We start from the raw sequence: 18565 nt of genomic DNA, 5'->3' as shown, positions 1-18565 counted from the left end.
CTCAAAAAGCTCCAACAAAATATCAAGAGCCAAAGAACTTTTAAGAACAGAAGAGAAATAAAGTAATTGACAAGTCTCAGTCTGGAGTGGAAAAAAAGGGTTATATATTGTTTATCAAACAATTCTCGACAAGTGTGTATAATAAATATGAAATTTGAAGCAGATGATTGTAACCTGGAAGAAGCACAGTGATGGCTTCCTGCACTGCCTGTCTCAGCAGGTTGTCAAGTGCGAACATCCAATGAGGCTTCACCTGCTGCTGCCTCAACACCTTCTTCACCTGCACAAAGTAGAAGAAGATCATCAGATGTTCAACACTCGAAAAGCTTTCCCACTGCATCCAGTCAACCTACTGCGTCCTGGAAGCTAAACAGCACCGCCTGCAGGCCGTTGAGAGGTATGGCGGCGGAAAGCAGCGCGGATCGAAGGTGCCGCAGGCTGCTGGTCAGCCGCTTCTTGTCTGGTGAACAGATGTTGGCCCGCAGGCAGCAAACCAGCTCGGTGATGTGCTCCGAAGTGAGCGACGACCTCTCAAACTGTTGGAGGAGAACCAGAGAACCAGTTCAGAACCAATTTTGATTGATGCAGACCCTCTTCATTCACTTTGTATCAAAGATAGTGAAGGCAAGAGTTGAAAGAGATTACTTTGTTTTAATGAACCAAGCAATGACAGCTACTGTATTTAACACATCAGTTGTGGCAAGCAATTTGGGTTAGACGGCCTTGTTAATCAAAAGGCTTCTTCAACATCTCCGAAACTTCGCGTTTTCAGTTAAAAACAACGAAAAAGAACAGATCTAATCTACCTTGGCTAACTTCAACACTCCCAATCAAAGGCCTTCTTGTTTGACACGAAAAAGTAAAGGTAAATGCTCAAAATTCACTGGTAGCTTGCTGAAAAGGAGCATGGGCGTGTATCCATCTGAAAACCCGGCTGATACTGTTCATACAGGATTATTGGTTTTATACTGCAACTACAGCATTCCGTGAATGTTTGAAGATTTTAAATTGTGGCTAGTAGAGTGCTAAAAATGCTCCCATTTCCACTTTGAAATCTGCAATCTCAGCAACCTTGTTAATATGGTTCTTGTTTCTGAAATATAGCAATCATTGGTAAAACTTGAGACCTACAAGAGAAAATGGAACGTATCAGTCTGTCTTTAAAGAACTCAACTATTTTGCGGGATATAAGAAAAATTGATCCGCCTTGTGCCGGATATCCTACAAAATTAAAAGGCTTCTACTTGTAGATTTGACATGGAGAACTTACTACTTTGTGGAGAATACGTTCTCTTGAGGAAGTGCATTGGTGTACCTGCGGCAAGGTTTCCTGTATGTTCACCACCACATTGGCGATGTAATCAGTGAGCACCCGGTGCAGCGTGGCCCTCCTCTCACTGTCCTTCCTCAGCAAGAACATGCCCATGTTCTCGTCTGTAGACGCTGGGCTGCTCATGTCCAGTGCCGAGTCCTCCGGCACTCTGGACAGACAGTAGACAGATCATTGACGTAAATGAACAAAGCCAATTTAGATCCATTGCTATTAAAGGCATACAAAAATGGTAAAGTATGTGAATTAAACTGAAATGCTATATCAACAATTGATAGATGAAATAAATAACAACATTTGGTTTACTCCCACATTTCAAAAACATGCATAGTAGGTTAATTGAAAACTCTAAATTGCCCGTATGTGTGAATGTGAGTGCCCTGCGATTAGCTTGCGACCAGTTCAGGGTGTACTCCTCCTCTCACCCAGAGTCAGCTGGGATAGGCTCAAGCACCCCCACGACCCTCATGAGGATAAGCGGTACGAAAAATGGATGGATGGATGAAATTGTTCCATCTTAACGTGGCATCCAGATGAATGGATGATGGAGAATAAGTGTGTGTTATATATATATATATATATATATATATATATATATATATATATATATATACACACACACACATACACACACATACAGTGGAGCAAAAAAGTATTTACTCAGCCACCAATTGTGCAAGTTCTCCCACTTAAAAGATGAGAGAGGCCTGTCCTCACTAGGGTCGCGGGCGTGCTGGAGATATATATATATATATATATATATATATATATATATATATATATATATATATATATATATACACACACACACACTCACACGCACACATACAGTGGGGCAAAAAAGTATTTACTCAGCCACCAATTGTGCAAGTTCTCCCACTTAAAAGATGAGAGAGGCCTGTAATTTTCATCATACGTATACCCCACCTATGCGAGACAAAATGAGAAATAAATTCCAGAAAATCACAATGTCTGATTTTTTAAACAATTTATTAGCAAATTATGGTGGAAAATAATGAAGGAACCTGTGTTTTAAAATCTCCTAACTTCCGTGGTTCCAAGCGTGTTCGTTTTCGTGAAAGAACGTCGTTCACAACAATGTATAAAAAGCAACCAATTTATTCCTGACAGAGGAGTCTATACATTTTGCAGAGCTCTGGGTTCGTAACTACCCTAACTTATTCTTAGCAGATACAGTAGTAGAACAAAACTATCTGACTCTCCCCCAGACTTATACAATGTTTCAAACAGGCCGGTGTGGAATCGCTGTCGTCTGATTGGTCCGTAATCTGACGTCATCGTTGTTCGGCCAAATGATGACTATTTGATCTGGGTCCAGACGTCGCCTGCCGATGTCTCCTGCATTCAATGTTTATAGTGGCTCCCCGCAGTTCCTTTCTTCTTTGCCATCTGTCTCCAAATACCCCCTGATGGGGGCCACATACCCCCCGCTGGGGGCCTTCCTGCAGTATACTCCTATACTCCAATACACATTCTCTTCCAAACTAGTTAGAATTACATATTAGAATATAAAGTATTCTATATTCCCTTCAATAAGTATTTGGTCACCAACAAACAACCAAGATTTCTGGCTCTCACAGCCCTGTAACTTCTTCTTTAAAAGGCTCCTCTGTCCTCCACTCGTTACTTGTATTAATGTCACCTGTTTGAATTATAAAATTATTATAAAAGACACCTGTCCACAACCTCAAACAGTCACATTCCAAACAACAGGATGGCCAAGGCCAAAGAGCTGTCAATGGACACCAGAAAACAAAATTCTAGACCTGCACCAGGTTGGGAAGACTGAATCTGCAATAGGTAAGCAGCTTGGTGTGTAGAAATCAACAGTGGGAGCAATTATTAGAAAATGGAAGACATACAAGACCACTGATAATCTCCCTCGATCTGGGGCTCCACACAAGCGCTCACCCCGTGGGGTCAAAATGAACACAAGAACGGTGAGCAAAAATCCCAGAACCACATGGGGGGACCAAGTGAATGACCTGCAGAGAGTTGGGACCAAAGTAACAAAGGCTACCATCAGTAACACAGTACACTGCCAGGGACTCAAATCCTGCAGTGCCAGACGTCTCCCCCTGCTTAACTCAGTACATGTCCAGGCCCGTCTGAGGTTTGCTAGAGAGCATTTGGATGATCCAGAAGAGGATGTGGAGAATGTCATATGGTCAGATGAAACCAAAATAGAACTTTTTGGTAAAAACTCAACTTGTCATGTTTGGAGGAGAAAGAATGCTGAGGAGCATCCAAAGAACACCATATCTACAGTGAAGCATGGGGGTGGAAACATCATGCTTTGGGGCTGTTTTTCTGCAAAGGGACCAGGACGACTGATCCATGTAAAGGAAAGAATGAATGGGGCCATGTATCGTGAGAATTTGAGTGAAAACCTGCCATCAGCAAGGGCATTGAAGAAGAAACGTGGCTGGGTATTTCAGCATGACAATGATCGAAACACACCGCCCGGGCAACGAAGGAGTGGCTTCGTAAGAAGCATTTCAAGGTTCTAGAGTGGCCTAGCCAGTCTCCAGATCTCAACCCCATAGAAAATCTTTGGAGGGAGTTGAAACTCTGTGTTGCCCAGCGACAGCCCCAAAGCATCACTGCTCGAGAGGAGATCTGCATGGAGGAATGGGCCAAAATACCAGCAACAGTGTGTGAAAACCTTGTGAAGACTTACAGAAAACGTTTGACCTCTGTCATTGCCAACAAAGGGTATATAAATTCATCTCAAGTATTGAGATGAACTTTGACCAAATACTCATTTTCCACCTTAATTCACAAATACATTATTTAAAAATCAGACAATGTGATTTTCTGGATTTTGTCCCCCCCATTTTGTCTCTCATAGGTGAGGTATACCTATGATGAAAATTACAGGCCTCTCATCTTTTTAAGTGGGAGAAGTTGCACAATTGGTGGCTGACTAAATACTTTTTTGCCCCACTGTGTGTGTGCGTGTGTGTGTGTGTGTAATACACACAGTGGGTACGGAAAGTATTCACACCCCCTTAAACTTTTCACTCTTTGTTATATTGCAGCTATTTGCTAAAATCATTGAAGATCCCTTTTTCCCCTCAATGTACACACAGGACCCCGTATTGACAGCAAAAAAAAACAGAATTGTTGAATTTTTTTGCAGATTTATTAAAAAAGAAAAACTGAAATATCACACAGCCATAAGTATTCAGACCCTTTGCTCAGTATTTAGTAGAAGCACCCTTTTGAGTTAATACAGCCATGAGTCTTTTTGGGAATGATGCAACAAGTTTTTCACACCTGGATTTGGGGATCCTCTGCCATTCCACCTTGCAGATCCTCTCCAGTTCTGTCAGGTTGGATGGTGAATGTTGGTGGGCAGCCATTTTCAGGTCTCTACAGAGATGCTCAATTGGGTTTAAGTCAGGGCTCTGGCTGGGTCATTCAAGAACAGTCACAGAGTTGTCCTGAAGCCACTCCTTTGTTATTTTAGCTGTGTACTTAGGATCATTGTCTTGTTGGAAGGTGAACCTTCGGCCCAGTCTGAGGTCCTGAGCACTCTGGAGAAGGTTTTCGTCCATTATATCCCTGTACTTGGCCGCATTCATCTTTCCTTCGATTGCAATCAGTCTCCCTGTCCCTGCAGCTGAAAAACACCCCCACAGCATGATGCTGCCACCACCATGCTTCATTGTTGGGACTGTATTGGACAGGTAATGAACAGTGCCTGGTTTTATCCACATATACCGCTTAGAGTTAAGGCCAACAAGTTCTATATTGGTCTCATCAGACCAGAGAACCTTATTTCTCACCATCTTGGAGTCCTTCATGTGTCTTTTTAGCAAACTACATGAGGACTTTCATGTGTCTTGCACTGAGGAGAGGCTTCCGTCGGGCCACTCTGCCATAAAGCCCCGACTGGTGGAGGGCTGCAGTGATGGTTGACTTTCTAGAACTTTCTCCCATCTCCTGACTGCATCTATGGAGCTCAGCCACAGTGATCTTCGGATTCTTCTCTCACCGAGGCTCTTCCCCCCCCGATTGCTCAGTTTGGCCGGACGGCCAGCTCTAGGAAGGGTTCTGGTCGTCCCAAACGTCTTTCATTTAAGGATTTTGGAGGCCACTGTGCTCTTAGGAACCGTAAGTGCAGCAGAATTTTTTTTGTAACCTTGGCCAGATCTGTGCCTTGCCACAATTCTGTCTCTGAGCTCTTCAGATACTGTATTTTCATGACCATAAGGCGCACTTAAAAGTCTTAAATTTTCTCCAAAATGGACGGGGCGCCTTATAATGGCCCTTATGTGTGCACCGAGCTCCAACATCTATAAATGTTGTTGTGTGATGAGCGCGCCGCTTGACTTTCTTTTTTTTTTTTACCTTTTTTTTTAATCGCTTGACTGACTGGGAGCATTCCCTGCCAACACCCTGCTTGTACAGAGGAAAAGCGGACGTGGCTGAGGACAGCATGTGGCTGTAAAGGGGGAAGGGTGCGTGAAGGAGGACGCTAAAGCCACGCCCCCAGTAGGTACATAGCGCCGGGGTGTGCATTGTGCAAAACAACATTGGTTTGGCTAAGGACCCCCCTCGAAAATGGCAACTACGGAGAGACACGCTTACAAAGCACAGTTTAAACTGTCAGTTATGCGGAGGAACATCAGAATCAGAATCAGAATCATCTATATTTGCCAAGTATGTCCAAAACACACAAGGAATTTGTCTCCGGTAGTTGGAGCCGCTCTAGTACAACAGAAGTCAATTTACAGAACACTTTGGGGACATAAAGACATTGACAAAAAAACAATTGTGCAAAAAGATGCAGAGTCCTCTAGCACTTAGAGCAGTTCGAACGACTAATATTGCAATAGTCCGGTGCAATGATCATTGTGCAAAGGGCGCTGAGACTTCAAGGAGTGTATGCGGTTTAAAGTGACGAGTAGTGCGATCATCTGGGACAATGTTGGTTGTGCAAATGTTACAGATACTCCTCAATCAGTGTGCAAATGGAGCAGATGCTACTCTGGCATGAGTGGGCAGTATATGCAAATAGTGCAGCATGGCGAGACAACTACAGTGAGTGCACGAGTAATACATAATTGGCCCCACAGAACATGGGAATTGAGCAGCGGTGAGAGAATTCAAGATCAACGAATCCATGGTTCGCAAGTGGAGGAAGCAGGAAAACGAGCTTCGCCAAGTCAAGAAGACAAAGCTGAGTTTCCACAGAAAAAAAAGTAAAACAAAGCGCGGAAACAAGGCAACTCCAACCGCTGGGCATCGGTGTAAACAGGGCGTTCAAAGTGAAGTTGCGAGCGGGGTGGAAGCGATGGATGACAGATGGCGAACACAGTTTTACTAAGACTAGGAGGCAGCGCCAGGCGAGTTATGCCACAATTTGTGAATGGATTGTGGATGCTTGGGCTAACGTGTCTGCTTGCACTGTTGTTCGAGCTTTTGTAAAAGCCGGCATTGTTTCTGAGGAGCTGCACGGCAACGAGACTGACTCCGACAATGACGAGAGGGAACCTGCCGTGTTTGATTGAGAACTTGCCCAGCTGTTCATTTCGGATACAGAACATGAGGACTTTGATGGATTTGTGGATGAGCATTGATAAAAAAATGACGTGAGTACATTGTTAAATACTTCAATAAAGTACAACCGAACTCAGTTTTGCTCCCGCTGCCTTTTTAAAAACATTGTTTTAGCGTGCACGCATGCTTCCGTATGTTTTAAGATAGCGTATGTTTTACCATGCCTGCGCCCAATAATGCGGTGCGCCTGGTGTATGTGTTAAATACAGAAATAGACCCCGTAACTGAGACTGCGCCTTTTAATACGGTGCACCCTATGGTCGTGAAAATACAGTAGTTCCTTTGACCTCATGATTCTCATTTGTTCTGACATTCACTGTGAGCTGTCTTATATAGGCAGGTTTGTGGCTTTCCGAATCAAGTCCAATCAGTATAATCAAACACAGCTGGAGATCCAATGAAGGTGTAGAACCATCTCAAGGGTGATCAGAAGAAATGGACAACACCCGAGTTAAATATATGAGTGTCACAGCAAAGGGTCTGAATACTTATGGCTGTGTGATATTTCAGTTTTTCTTTTTCAATAAATCTGCAAAATGTTCAACAATTCTGTTTTTTTCTGTCAATATGGGGTATATTAATGAGGAAAAAATTAACTTAAATGAGTTTAGCAAATGGCTGCAATATAACATCCATCCATCCATCCATTTTCTGAGCCGCTTCTCCTCACTAGGGTCGCGGGCGTGCTGGAGCCTATCCCAGCTGTCATTGGGCAGGAGGCGGGGTACACCCTGAACTGGTTGCCAGCCAATCGCAGGGCACATAGAAACAAACAACCATTCGCACTCACAGTCATGCCTACGGGCAATTGAGAGTCTCCAATTCATGCATGTTTTTGGGATGTGGGAGGAAACCGGAGTGCCCGGAGAAAACCCACACAGGCACGGGGAGAACATGCAAACTCCACACAGGCGGAGCCGGGGATTGAACCCGGGTCCTCAGAACTGTGAGGCTGACGCTCTAACCAGTTGGCCGCTGCAATATAACAAAGAGTGAAAAATTTAAGGGGGTCTGAATACTTTTCGTACCCACTGTGTGTGTGTGTGTGTGTGTGTGTGTGTGTGTGTGTGTGTGTGTGTGTGTGTGTGTGTGTGTGTGTGTGTGTGTGTGTGTGTGTGTGTGTGTGTGTGTGTGTGTGTTATATATATATATATAGAGAGAGAGAGAGAGAGAAAAAAATACATTATAAATTTATGGATACATTAGAATTTAAAAAAAATAATAATTATCATTGGATTATGAAACAGCTGGCACGGTGGGCGACTGGTTAGCGCATCTGCCTCACAGTTCTGAGGACTGGGTTCAAATCCTGTGTAAAGTTTGCATGTTCTCCCCATGCCTGAGTGGGTTTTCTCTTGGCACTCCGGTTTCCTCCCACATCCCAAAATCATGCATGGTAGGTTGATTGAAGACTCTAAATTGCCCTTAGGCGTGAATGTGTGCACAAATGGTTTGTTTCTATGTACCCTGCGATTGGCTGGTGACCAATTCAGGGTGTACCCCACCTCTCGCCCGAAGATGGCTGGGATAGCCTCCAGCACGCCTGCGACCCCTGTGAAGATAAAGCGGTACAGAAAATGGATTGATGGATTATGAAACATCTATTGCGGTATTGTACTATAACTCACGGCAGGAAGCGACCATTGCCGGGCGGGCTCTCCGAGATGTGGTTTGCTCTAAAGATGGACTGTGTCCTCCTGAAGTCCAGTGAGCAGGACAGGTCAATTGAATCGGAGTAGGCGTCAGTGTCCTCCACAACAATGGACAAGACTGGCACTGACAGGCTGCGTTGGTAGTCACCTGGAAAACGCAGCAAAAATAGTGATTATGTACTGACAAGTCAGTGAGTATATACGAGCAGTCTTACCAGCAGAAGCGTCTTCGGGGTCACACTCCTGCGGGGCCCTTAGCTTCTTCCTGGGGGACGACGTAAGGAAAGTGTCCCTGAGTAGGTCAGTTCCCGTGGCCCGGTCATCCGGGTTGGGCTCGAAACAGTTCATGATGAAGTTCTTGGCCTCAACTGACATGCACTCCGGAACCTTGGGGTGGATCTTAAACATCCCAACCTAGAGGCATTATCACATAATATGCAACATTGTCTACATTAATGGCCTGGCGGATACTTAAACACATTCACTGCCATTGACGGCTTTAGAAGTCAAATATCCATGTTAACTGGGAAGGCTGGCAGTGATTGTTTAAAGGTCCCACATTTTGGCTATTTAGAGTGACTATCTACCATGGACTTTGTATAAAAGTGTCAATTTCATTTTTAAAAAATTTCATTTTGTCATAGGAGTGTCCAGAAAAGGCCCCTTTGACAGCTACTTCTGTTTGATCCTGTTTTGTATCCGCTTTGTCCATGTTTGTCTTAGACCGCCCACTTTCCTCTAATTGGTTGTCTCCGTGTAGAAGACCCACTTGTGAGAGCACAGGTGTTTGTTATGTTGACAGCAATGGCTCGGGAGCGGAGAGGTAGGCAGAGATCTTCACTAGTGACGTAGATAAGATTGAGAAATTCGAACAACCTGATTTCAGGATTGTCGGCAGAAAAACGCCTGGAACTCATGAATGCATGTACGATTTTAATTCATATTTCACGTGATTATTGCGGCATCATGGAGCCAGTATTACATCCCAAATACTAGAAAATTTTGGCTTGGTAAAATATGGCATCTTTAAGTTAAAAATATTTATCCATTTTAAAAATGTACTGTATATGAGATGAAAAAAATATATAAAAAGTGCAAAATCAGCGCATTTTAAAACTACAGATATACTGTAAAGGCTGATCGAAAGGTAACGGGAAATGAATGGATGTTTATTTCATAATGGAGCAGCAAACAAGCAAATATGTTTAACAGTTGCTTCAATAGACTATTCAAATCAGTTGTGAAATAATGATTCACAAAGTCTTTACCTTGTACATGGCTGCCTGAGGACTCCCCAGCTCATGGAAGGGCGTTTTGCCCGTTGCCATTTCGATGACAGTGCACCCAAGGGACCATATGTCAGCCGGCTTCCCGTAGCCCCGAGGCCCCTGGTCTATAATCTCTGGTGCCATATACTGTAGCGTTCCTATGGACATGTAATCAATAAAATCGTAGTGGTACCTTGACTTAAGAGGGCCCCAGTTAACGGGTTTTTCGAGATACAAGCCGTTGCTCCTGTTAAGGAAAAATGTGACTTATGAGTGACCTTGAGCCACTCTGCCACTGGATGGTGCCAACAAACCTCACAAATCCGGCCACCGACGATTGTCAAAGTGAAATTACAGGTCAAGGTATTTTGTGTTTTGTGATTATGTTTTCAGTTTTTTTGTGCCGGCATTTTTCCGACTTTCTATTTCCTAAAAATGGGTCCTAAGAAAGTGTGTGCTGAAGTAATGGCTGATGTCCATTGAATCAAACCTGAAAATAACAGAAAATGTGTATTCAACTTGGTGAAGCAGTACGAGTGCAGTACCATGATGCCGTATCTCAAATCATCAACTATTTTTCTTATTAAGAAACATGTTACAAATGTTTTGGATGTTCTGAGGGGTTGGAACAGATTAATGACATCTCCATTGGTTTTAATTGGAATAGTTGATTTGTGAGATGAGTGTTTTGTGTTATGACCATGGTCACGGAGCACCTTTAACCCATAAGTCAAGGTACCACTGTATTTGATAGACTTCATCTGAGTTGAAACTGTAACACCATTGGAGAAATCTTACCAGCAAAAGTTTCAGTGCAGGGGTTGATACCCGCGAGCCTCTTGGAGGTTCCAAAGTCGGAGATCTTTAAAACACCGCTGTATGTGTTTATCAGCACGTTGTCACCCTGAAGCAAACAAACACACATTTATACACGTGTATCAATTATAACGTGACAATAAACAAGTTTGCTTGCAAGGTGCTTGCCTTGATGTCTCTGTGGACAATCTGGTTGTCGTGAAGGTATCTTAGCCCCTCGAGAATCTGCTTGGTGTAGAAGATGATGGTGGCCTCGTTGTCTTTCAGGGGACCCCACTTGGAACGGAGCAGAGACGAAAGGCTACCTGTCGGCCGGGGTGGGACCGTTGCAACATGTCATGAGCTCATTACATTTTGGATGATGAAAGTGTGATTCCAAGTCAGTGGGCTCTATTTTCAAGGATGGCGCATCTGGGGCTTTGTTTTTTTTAAAAATAATTTTATATTGTAATTCTCCTAAACCCGCATTGATTTATTTTATTTGTTTTACATTTTCTCGTTTATTCTTAGATCATTATCACTTTTTTCTCATAGCATTACAACATTGGGCTCAATTTTCATAGAGGCCACTTTTGTGCCAGGACACAAATGGCGGTGGATCCTGATTTTCATGCATGCGCAAGGCCCGTTGCGCGTTTGCCAATTTGGCAGATCGGTCAGCGACAAGCTGGGCATTCCTACGCAGCAAGGCTGTGTCATTTGACATGCGCCCAGTGGAGTGAAAATTTGGTGGCAGAAAGTCGATCTAAACTTATGGCTGCTGAGACTACGTCTGACTTTTGGTACAGCTTATCTAATGCGATTTTGGTCAATTTGATCGGAGCGCAGGCAGACAGATTCTGAGCTCAACGGACGTGTGGGGGATGTCAGATATATTTCATTCATAATTATGTGAATAACCAGCATCAAACCCTCTGAATCATTGTAGAAATCAGTTAATTGAATGAATTATTCTCCATCCATCCATTTTCCAAACCACTTCTCCTCACTAGGGTCGCGGGCCTGCTGGAGCCTGTCCCAGCTATCTTCGGACGAGAGGCGGGGTACACCATGAACTGGTCGCCAGCCAGTCACAGGGATGCATTATTATTGTTATTATATTTTTTTGATCATCCTACTGGCTAGCAGATCTAAATAAATTATTAAATAAATAACCAGATAAATAAATAAATACATTTGATTAAAATAAAATGAAAAAATCATCCATCCATCCATTTTCTGAGCCGCTTCTCCTCACAAGGGTCGCGGACGTGTTGGAGCCTGTCCCAGCTATCATCGGTCAGGAGGCGGGGTACACCCTGAACTGGTTGCCAGCCAATCGCAAGGCACAAACAAACAAACAACCATTCGCACTCACAGTCACAACTACGGGCAGTTTAGAGTCTCCAATTAATGCATGTTTTTGGGATGTGGGAGGAAACCGGAGTGCCCGGAGAAAACCCACGCAGGCACAGGGAGAACATGCAAACTCCACACAGGCGGGGCCGGGGATTGAACCCCGGTCCTCAGAACTGTGAGGCAGACGCTCTAACCAATCATTCACCGTGCCGCCATGAAAAAATCTGATTTAATTAATTAAATTTAAAAAAAATTCGTTTATCTGTTTTTCCCTTCCTGGAGCGGCCACCTTATCATGGTGGAGGGGTTTGCATGTCCTTATGATCCTAGGAGCTAAGTTGTTTGGGGCTTTATGCCCCTGGCAGGGTCACCCATGCCAAACAGGTCCTAGGTGAGGGACCAGACAAAGAACAGCTCAGAGACCCCCTATGAAGAAAAACAACATTGATTCTCACTTTCCCTTGCCTGGACGCGGGTCACCGGGGCCCGCTTCTGGAGCCAGGCCCAGAGGTGGGGCTCGATGGTGAGCACCTGGTGGCTGGGCCTGCACCCATGGGGCCTGGCTGGGCACAGCCCGAAAAGGCAATGTGGGTTCCCCTTCCCAAAGGCTCACCACCTGTGGGAGGGGCCAAGGGGGTCGTGTGTTATGTGAGCTGGGCGGCAGCCTAAGGCCTGTACGTAGACGACAAGGTAGCCTCCCTCTGGGTAGGGGGACGGGTCCTAAATGGTGTTTGTGTCTTTGCACCAAACAGCAGCTCAGAGTACCCATCCTTTTTGGAGTCCTTGGAAGGAGTGCTGGAGAGCGCTCCTGCTAGGGACTCTTTCGTTCACTGGGGGACTTCAATGCTCACGAGGGCAATGACAGTGAGACCTGGAAGGGGGTGATTGGGAGGAATGGCCTCCCCGATCAGAACCCGAGTGGTGTTCTATTATTGGACTTCTGTGCTCACCACAGATTGTCCATAATGAACTGAGACTCGGGTGAAGAGAGGGACGGAGCTGTCAACCAATCACCGCGTTATGGTGAGTTGGCACTGAGGGCGGGGGAAGATGACGGTCCTACCTGGCAGACCCAAACATAATGTGAGGGTCTGTTGGGAACGTCTGAATCCCCTGTCAGACGGAGTTACAACTCCCACCTACGGCAGAACTTTGCCCACGTCCCAGGGAAGGCGGGGGACATTGAGTCAGAGTGGACCGTGTTCCATGCCTCCCTTGTTGAGGCGGCCAACCGAAACTGTGCCCATAAGGTGGTTGGTGCCCGTCGTGGAGGCAATCCCCAAATGCGTTGGTGGACACCAGCCATAAGGGATGCCAACAAGCTGAAGAAGGAGTCCTATGAGGCCTTTTTGGCCGGTGAGACTACAGAGGCAGCAGATGGGTACTGGCTCGCCAATCGGAACGCAGTTTTGGTTGTGTTAAGACCAGAGGTCTTTTTAACCAGCAGATGGTTGCAGTACGGCGAGGTTCCTGTTCTTCCACTTTCAACTTGGCCAGCCACTGGTTTCATAACTGTTGGTTCCATTGTTCATTGGTAGGTGGGAGAAGCCGTTTTTGTTAAATTCCTTTTCTCCTGTGATGGGTTAGGAGTGAGGTTAGAGTGTGTCTTTGGTTTTTAATCATTGTTTTGAGAGCAGACAGATAGGGTTGTTGCACTTTGTTTTGTTTGTTGTGTTGGCATATTTCTCCCTCTGAAGCTGGAATAAACTTTGTAAACCGTGTTACTTGGTGGTTGGTTTCACTTGGGAGTGGGAAGATGGGAACAATTAGTTCAGGTTGGGTTCTGGGCTTTCCCCTAGACTCGGAACGTAACAATGGTCGCTGTAGGAAAACCCGGGAGTGAGAGGAGTTCTATGAGGCCGTGGAGAACGACTTCCGGATGCCTTTTCTGGTCCACCTGGCGTCTCAGGAGGGGGAAGCAGTACACCATCAACACTGTGTGTAGTGGGGGTGGGGCGCTGCTGACCTCAACTTGGGACATTGTGAGTCGGTGGGCCGAATACTTCGAAGACCTTCTAAATTCTACCAACACACCTTCTCAGGAGGAAGCAGAGTCTGGGGGCTCTGAGACGGGTTCCCCTATCTCTATCTCTCTTGAAGTCACCAAGGTGGTTAAAGAGCTCCTCTGTGTCAGCTCCCTGCTAAGGTATATTCAGCGGTTCTGGAGAGGAGGGTCCGTCAGGAAGTCGAATCTCGGATTCAGGAGGATGTCGTTTTCATCCTGGCCATGGAACACTGCACCAGCTCGGCACCCTCGAAGACCCTGCCGAGGATGTCAAGGGCTGGGTGTTCGCTCAACCAGTCTAGAGACTATGTGTCCCAGCTAGCGTGGGAACGCCTGAGAATCCCCCCGGAAGAGCTGGACGAAGTGAATGGAGAATGAAATATGGGCTTCCCTGATGAAGCTGCTGCCCCCGGGACCTGACCTCAGATAAGCGGAAGTAAATGGATTGATGGATGGCTGGATGGATGGATGGACGGAAGATTTTTTTGTTTTTTTTTAAATAAATCTTGAGTTTTATCAATCCTGATTCAGATACAAACCTCCTGGTACTTCTTCCATAAAGATCTTGATGAAACCGTCCTGACTAATGGAGCCCAGGTACTGGACGATGTTTCTGTGCTTCAGCCGCTTGTGAAGGCAGATCTCCTCGTGGAGAGGCTGGGAATAACTAAGGAGAGATTTTGTTGGTATGTGTTTAGTCAGCCCCTAAAAGGTGACGTTGAGTGAGAAACAATCCTCTCACGTGCTGTCCTTCTCTGGGATCTCCTTGATGGCGATACGCACTTGGTTGCTCATGTCCCTACCGGCGTACACGACGCCATATGTGCCTTTCCCAAGGACCACCTTGTTGCCATTCTCGTTGATCTCATAGACGTACTGCAAGGTGAAAGACAATAGACTATTGTCATGACAAACTAGATTTTTGTCATAGATAGCACAAAAATGCAGAAGTCTTATTTTGGTCACCATTTGTTAGTTGGCAAGATAATGCAAAAATGTTAGTTTTTTCTGAATAAAGGTTGGGAAACACTGCACTAGGCCACATTTTGTCCAATCTAATCCAATCCAATTGAATTTTAAGACAAATCTAATCAAAACAACTTGGGAATGGCAGAACTATGGGTGGTGACAGACCTCAAGTATTCCCTCACTGATATGATTCAGATCCTCGGAGGCCTCCTCAGCCTTATGGAGCAGAGAATTTACCAGATCACAGAAACTGAGGAGAGAACAGGGAAACAAATGTCAATGGGACTCAGGACACAAGAATCTAAAATATATTAAATTGTGTATCTTCCAATTAACACTCAACCCGACTGACAAATACGGGAAGCCAGGGGTCCTCAAACTTTCTGGGTCCCCTGACAGGGTATGTTCTCTTCCAAGGATCCCCTTCAACGCCAAATAAACATAATTTAATGCCATAGGAATTAAAAGGTTGCTTATTTTCGAGAAAGAAAGTTAATGTTACCATAATAAATTCATATTTTCTAGAGAAAATATTATGAGAATAGTAGATTTTTTTTCAAGAAAAAAAAGCACAATCCTTTTGAGAACAAAAATGTATTTTGTCGGGATGAAAAGTCTTAATCTTACAAGACGAAAGTCGTATTTTTCCAAAATAACATCATAATATTAGTAGTATCACAACTCTTATCCTGGAAAAGATGACTTTATTCTGAAGAATAGGACTGTATTCTATGTCTTTGTTCTTAAAAGGTGTGACTTTTTGTAATAATATTGTCATGGTCTATATTTTGATTTTGTTTTGTTTCATGTTTTCCTGTGTTCTATGTTGTTCATGTCGTGTGTTCATTTAGTTATTGTATCCACTTGTTCTCATCAACCTTCTACCTTGTGTCAACCAATGAGCTCCCTCCAGCCACTCGTGTCTTGTCCAAGTGTTCCTGTTTGTATGTAGGTCCCTGGTTTCTTTCAGTTCTTGTCGGTTCATTGTTGTTGTCAGGTGTCTTTGTCTCTGTCTGTCCCACGTCTTAGTCCCCAGCCATGTTTTGTTTCCAGTTTTAGGTTTATTCAAGTATTTCTTTGTTACTTTGGTTTTCTGTTGTGGGACTTTCTTTAGGTTGCTTTTCAATGTTCCTTGTTTGCCCTTTTTTTTTGGAAATTAAATATAATTTTTTTGAGACTCCTGTCTTGCCTCCCTGCTTCCCTGCACTTGGGTCCTCCACGTTTTACCCTAATTGTGACAAATAGGCCTTATTTGAAAGACTTTATTCATCCATGGATGTCAGATGTCATGGTGATGCATGACAATCATATCTGAGCTTTTGATTGGCCAGGCCCCAAAGATTTAATCAGCCCAAAGCTAACTGTAAAGTACGGAAGAGTAATTGGTTTGTTATGTTTGTTCTATTGGCACGGCGGTCCCCATATTTAAGTATGCACTCCTTAACCCCCAAGCTTTGACTCACGCACTCCTGGGTTCCCGGTTCCTGGTTTTAGAACCACTGTTGTAAGCGCATGTCTTTAAAAATGTGACGTTAGTTGAAGTTAAAATGCCTTTCAAAGAAGATGACAGAGCACAGTTGTTCTTTTCTTGTGACTGATGATGATCAAGTAGAATGGCATTATTAAACATGCTGATCCAACGACAGGGCTGTGCCTGCCATTATCATCGCACACACCCCACTCTGGCCTATTAGCAGGGCTAGTTACTGTATGAATCAATACTGTATGTATGGCTACTCACCCTTTACAGTGCAGCTCTGAGGGGAAGCACAGCTGGAAGTCGTCAGAGTTGTAGTGCACATACAGGAAGCAGCTCCGCTCGTCAATCTTTGAAGCGCTGGAGAGAGGAGAATGACGTTTTACAATGCAAGTAAAGTAAAATGACTGGCTGTTCGGACAATCTATCAAACCATCCAACCACACATCTGTTCACCCATCTATTCTTCCCAAAGTGGGTCGTAATTAGAGGAAGAATAGATGGCTAGATGGTGTTCTTGTCATCTGGTCATCTTCAAAAAGGTTTCCACTTCAGTCCCTGAAATAACGAAGCTACTTATTTATAGTCCCAACAGTGGTGGGCCATTATAATGAGCAAGTTCTTTATTTAGAAAGAGATATCTTGATTAATTCAAGCCTTTGCTGAAGTGTAATGATTCTCAATTTGTGTGTACTACTCGTGCTACGTGGGCTCGCTCTAGTGACACGTGGAATATAAAATCTATCCATCCAATTTCCGAACCGCTTATCCTCACCAAGGGTGCGGGTGTGGTGGCACCTACCGTATCTCAGCTGACTTTGGGCGAGAGGCGGGGTACACCCTGAACTGGTCGCCAGCCAAACACAGGGACAAATAGACAAACAACCATTCGCACCTACGGACAATTTAGAGTCTTCAATTAACCTACCATGCATGTTTTTGGAATGTGGGATGAAACCCACGCAGACACAGGGAGAACATGAGTACTCCACACAGGGAGGCCGGATTTGGACCCGGAACCTACAACTGTGAGGCGGATGTGCTAACCAGTCGTCCACCGCCTGAAAAGAAAATCACTTAATTAAATATTCAAATTGCGCATCACGTCACAGTGGCCTGAACTGTTTTGTTGTTGTTGTTGTTTGTTTTTAAATCCATCATGTTACATGTTAAGTTGTATTTAACTTTAAAGTAAAATACATGTCACTGACATTGAGCAGAATCCTCATATCTCCAAAAGTATCACTTTTCAAGAAGAAAAAACGGCATGTTTGTTGAGACGTTGCAACGTCAAAGAGAGCAAACCCTTTTCAACAGTTTTGATTTGTCAAGAATTTGTGAAAATAACAGATCCACATGGGAATAACAGTATTTATTTATGAAAATATATTAAATTGACCATATTTGCTCATAAGAAGTTTCTACCCGACATTGACGATTTGGATTCACTTTTTGAAGTTTTTTTTTTTCAAACATTTCTCAAGCTTTAATTTGCACTTAACGTTTGTGTGCAATACATTTTAATTCATCATGATTTAAGCACAGTGTTCATGTTCAAACTATGCCTAATATTACAATGGCTTACAATAACATGCACTTTTTAGGCATATTTTTTTTAGGTGGTACGTGGTTTAGAAGGTTTGACAACCACTGCTGTGGTGGCTCCCAAAATGTGGAACCAACTGCTAACTTCCTCCAACTCTCCCAACACAAACACACACACAGCTCTACCTTAGACTTGCCCTGCTTTGGCAAACAATTTCTTAAAACCCACCTCTTCTCCTTATTGTTGCCGGACCAAACATACAGTGTTGTGAGCTTTGTGTGTTTTTGTTTGTTTTTACGATGGTATTCAATGTAATGTCAATGATAAAATTGTCCAAAATTATCCAACCTGAACCGTCCTACACTTTCCTGCATTGGGGTACACACTGCTAACTGTTGATTGGTTGACAGAATTGTTGGTCTTCATTCATGAAACAATGGAATGAATGTGCCAGGCAGAAGGAAAAACATACATTCTGATGGATGATCGATTCAAAGTCGTGGTTCTCGTTTTTTAAATTTTATTCCCAAATTACAGGTTGCAATACATTGCTGAGTCCCAAATAACTAATTTGT

The 18565-nt window shown here is 44.0% G+C and overlaps 1 protein-coding gene across 4 annotated transcripts in view; it reads right to left on the bottom strand.

Moving 5' to 3' along the window:
- si:ch211-1i11.3 (mitogen-activated protein kinase kinase kinase 5) overlaps positions 1-18565 on the bottom strand; it is a 44632-nt gene that overhangs the window by 14665 nt on the left and 11402 nt on the right. For all 4 annotated transcript variants that reach the window (XM_061674056.1, XM_061674054.1, XM_061674055.1 and 1 more), the window contains exons 12-23: positions 16709-16804; positions 15133-15217; positions 14741-14874; positions 14538-14665; positions 10824-10960; positions 10638-10743; positions 9840-9997; positions 8787-8985; positions 8548-8719; positions 1316-1481; positions 354-536; positions 175-280 (exon numbers count right to left, since the gene is read on the bottom strand). In XM_061674056.1, coding sequence (XP_061530040.1) covers positions 175-280; positions 354-536; positions 1316-1481; positions 8548-8719; positions 8787-8985; positions 9840-9997; positions 10638-10743; positions 10824-10960; positions 14538-14665; positions 14741-14874; positions 15133-15217; positions 16709-16804 — 1670 coding nt within the window. The remainder of the gene's footprint in view (positions 1-174; positions 281-353; positions 537-1315; positions 1482-8547; positions 8720-8786; positions 8986-9839; positions 9998-10637; positions 10744-10823; positions 10961-14537; positions 14666-14740; positions 14875-15132; positions 15218-16708; positions 16805-18565) is intronic.

This window comes from Phycodurus eques, chromosome 4, assembly GCF_024500275.1.
Source record: "Phycodurus eques isolate BA_2022a chromosome 4, UOR_Pequ_1.1, whole genome shotgun sequence".
NCBI lineage: Eukaryota > Metazoa > Chordata > Actinopteri > Syngnathiformes > Syngnathidae > Phycodurus > Phycodurus eques.
Note: the sequence above shows the minus strand (reverse complement) of the source record. Positions and strands in the feature narration are given on the sequence as shown.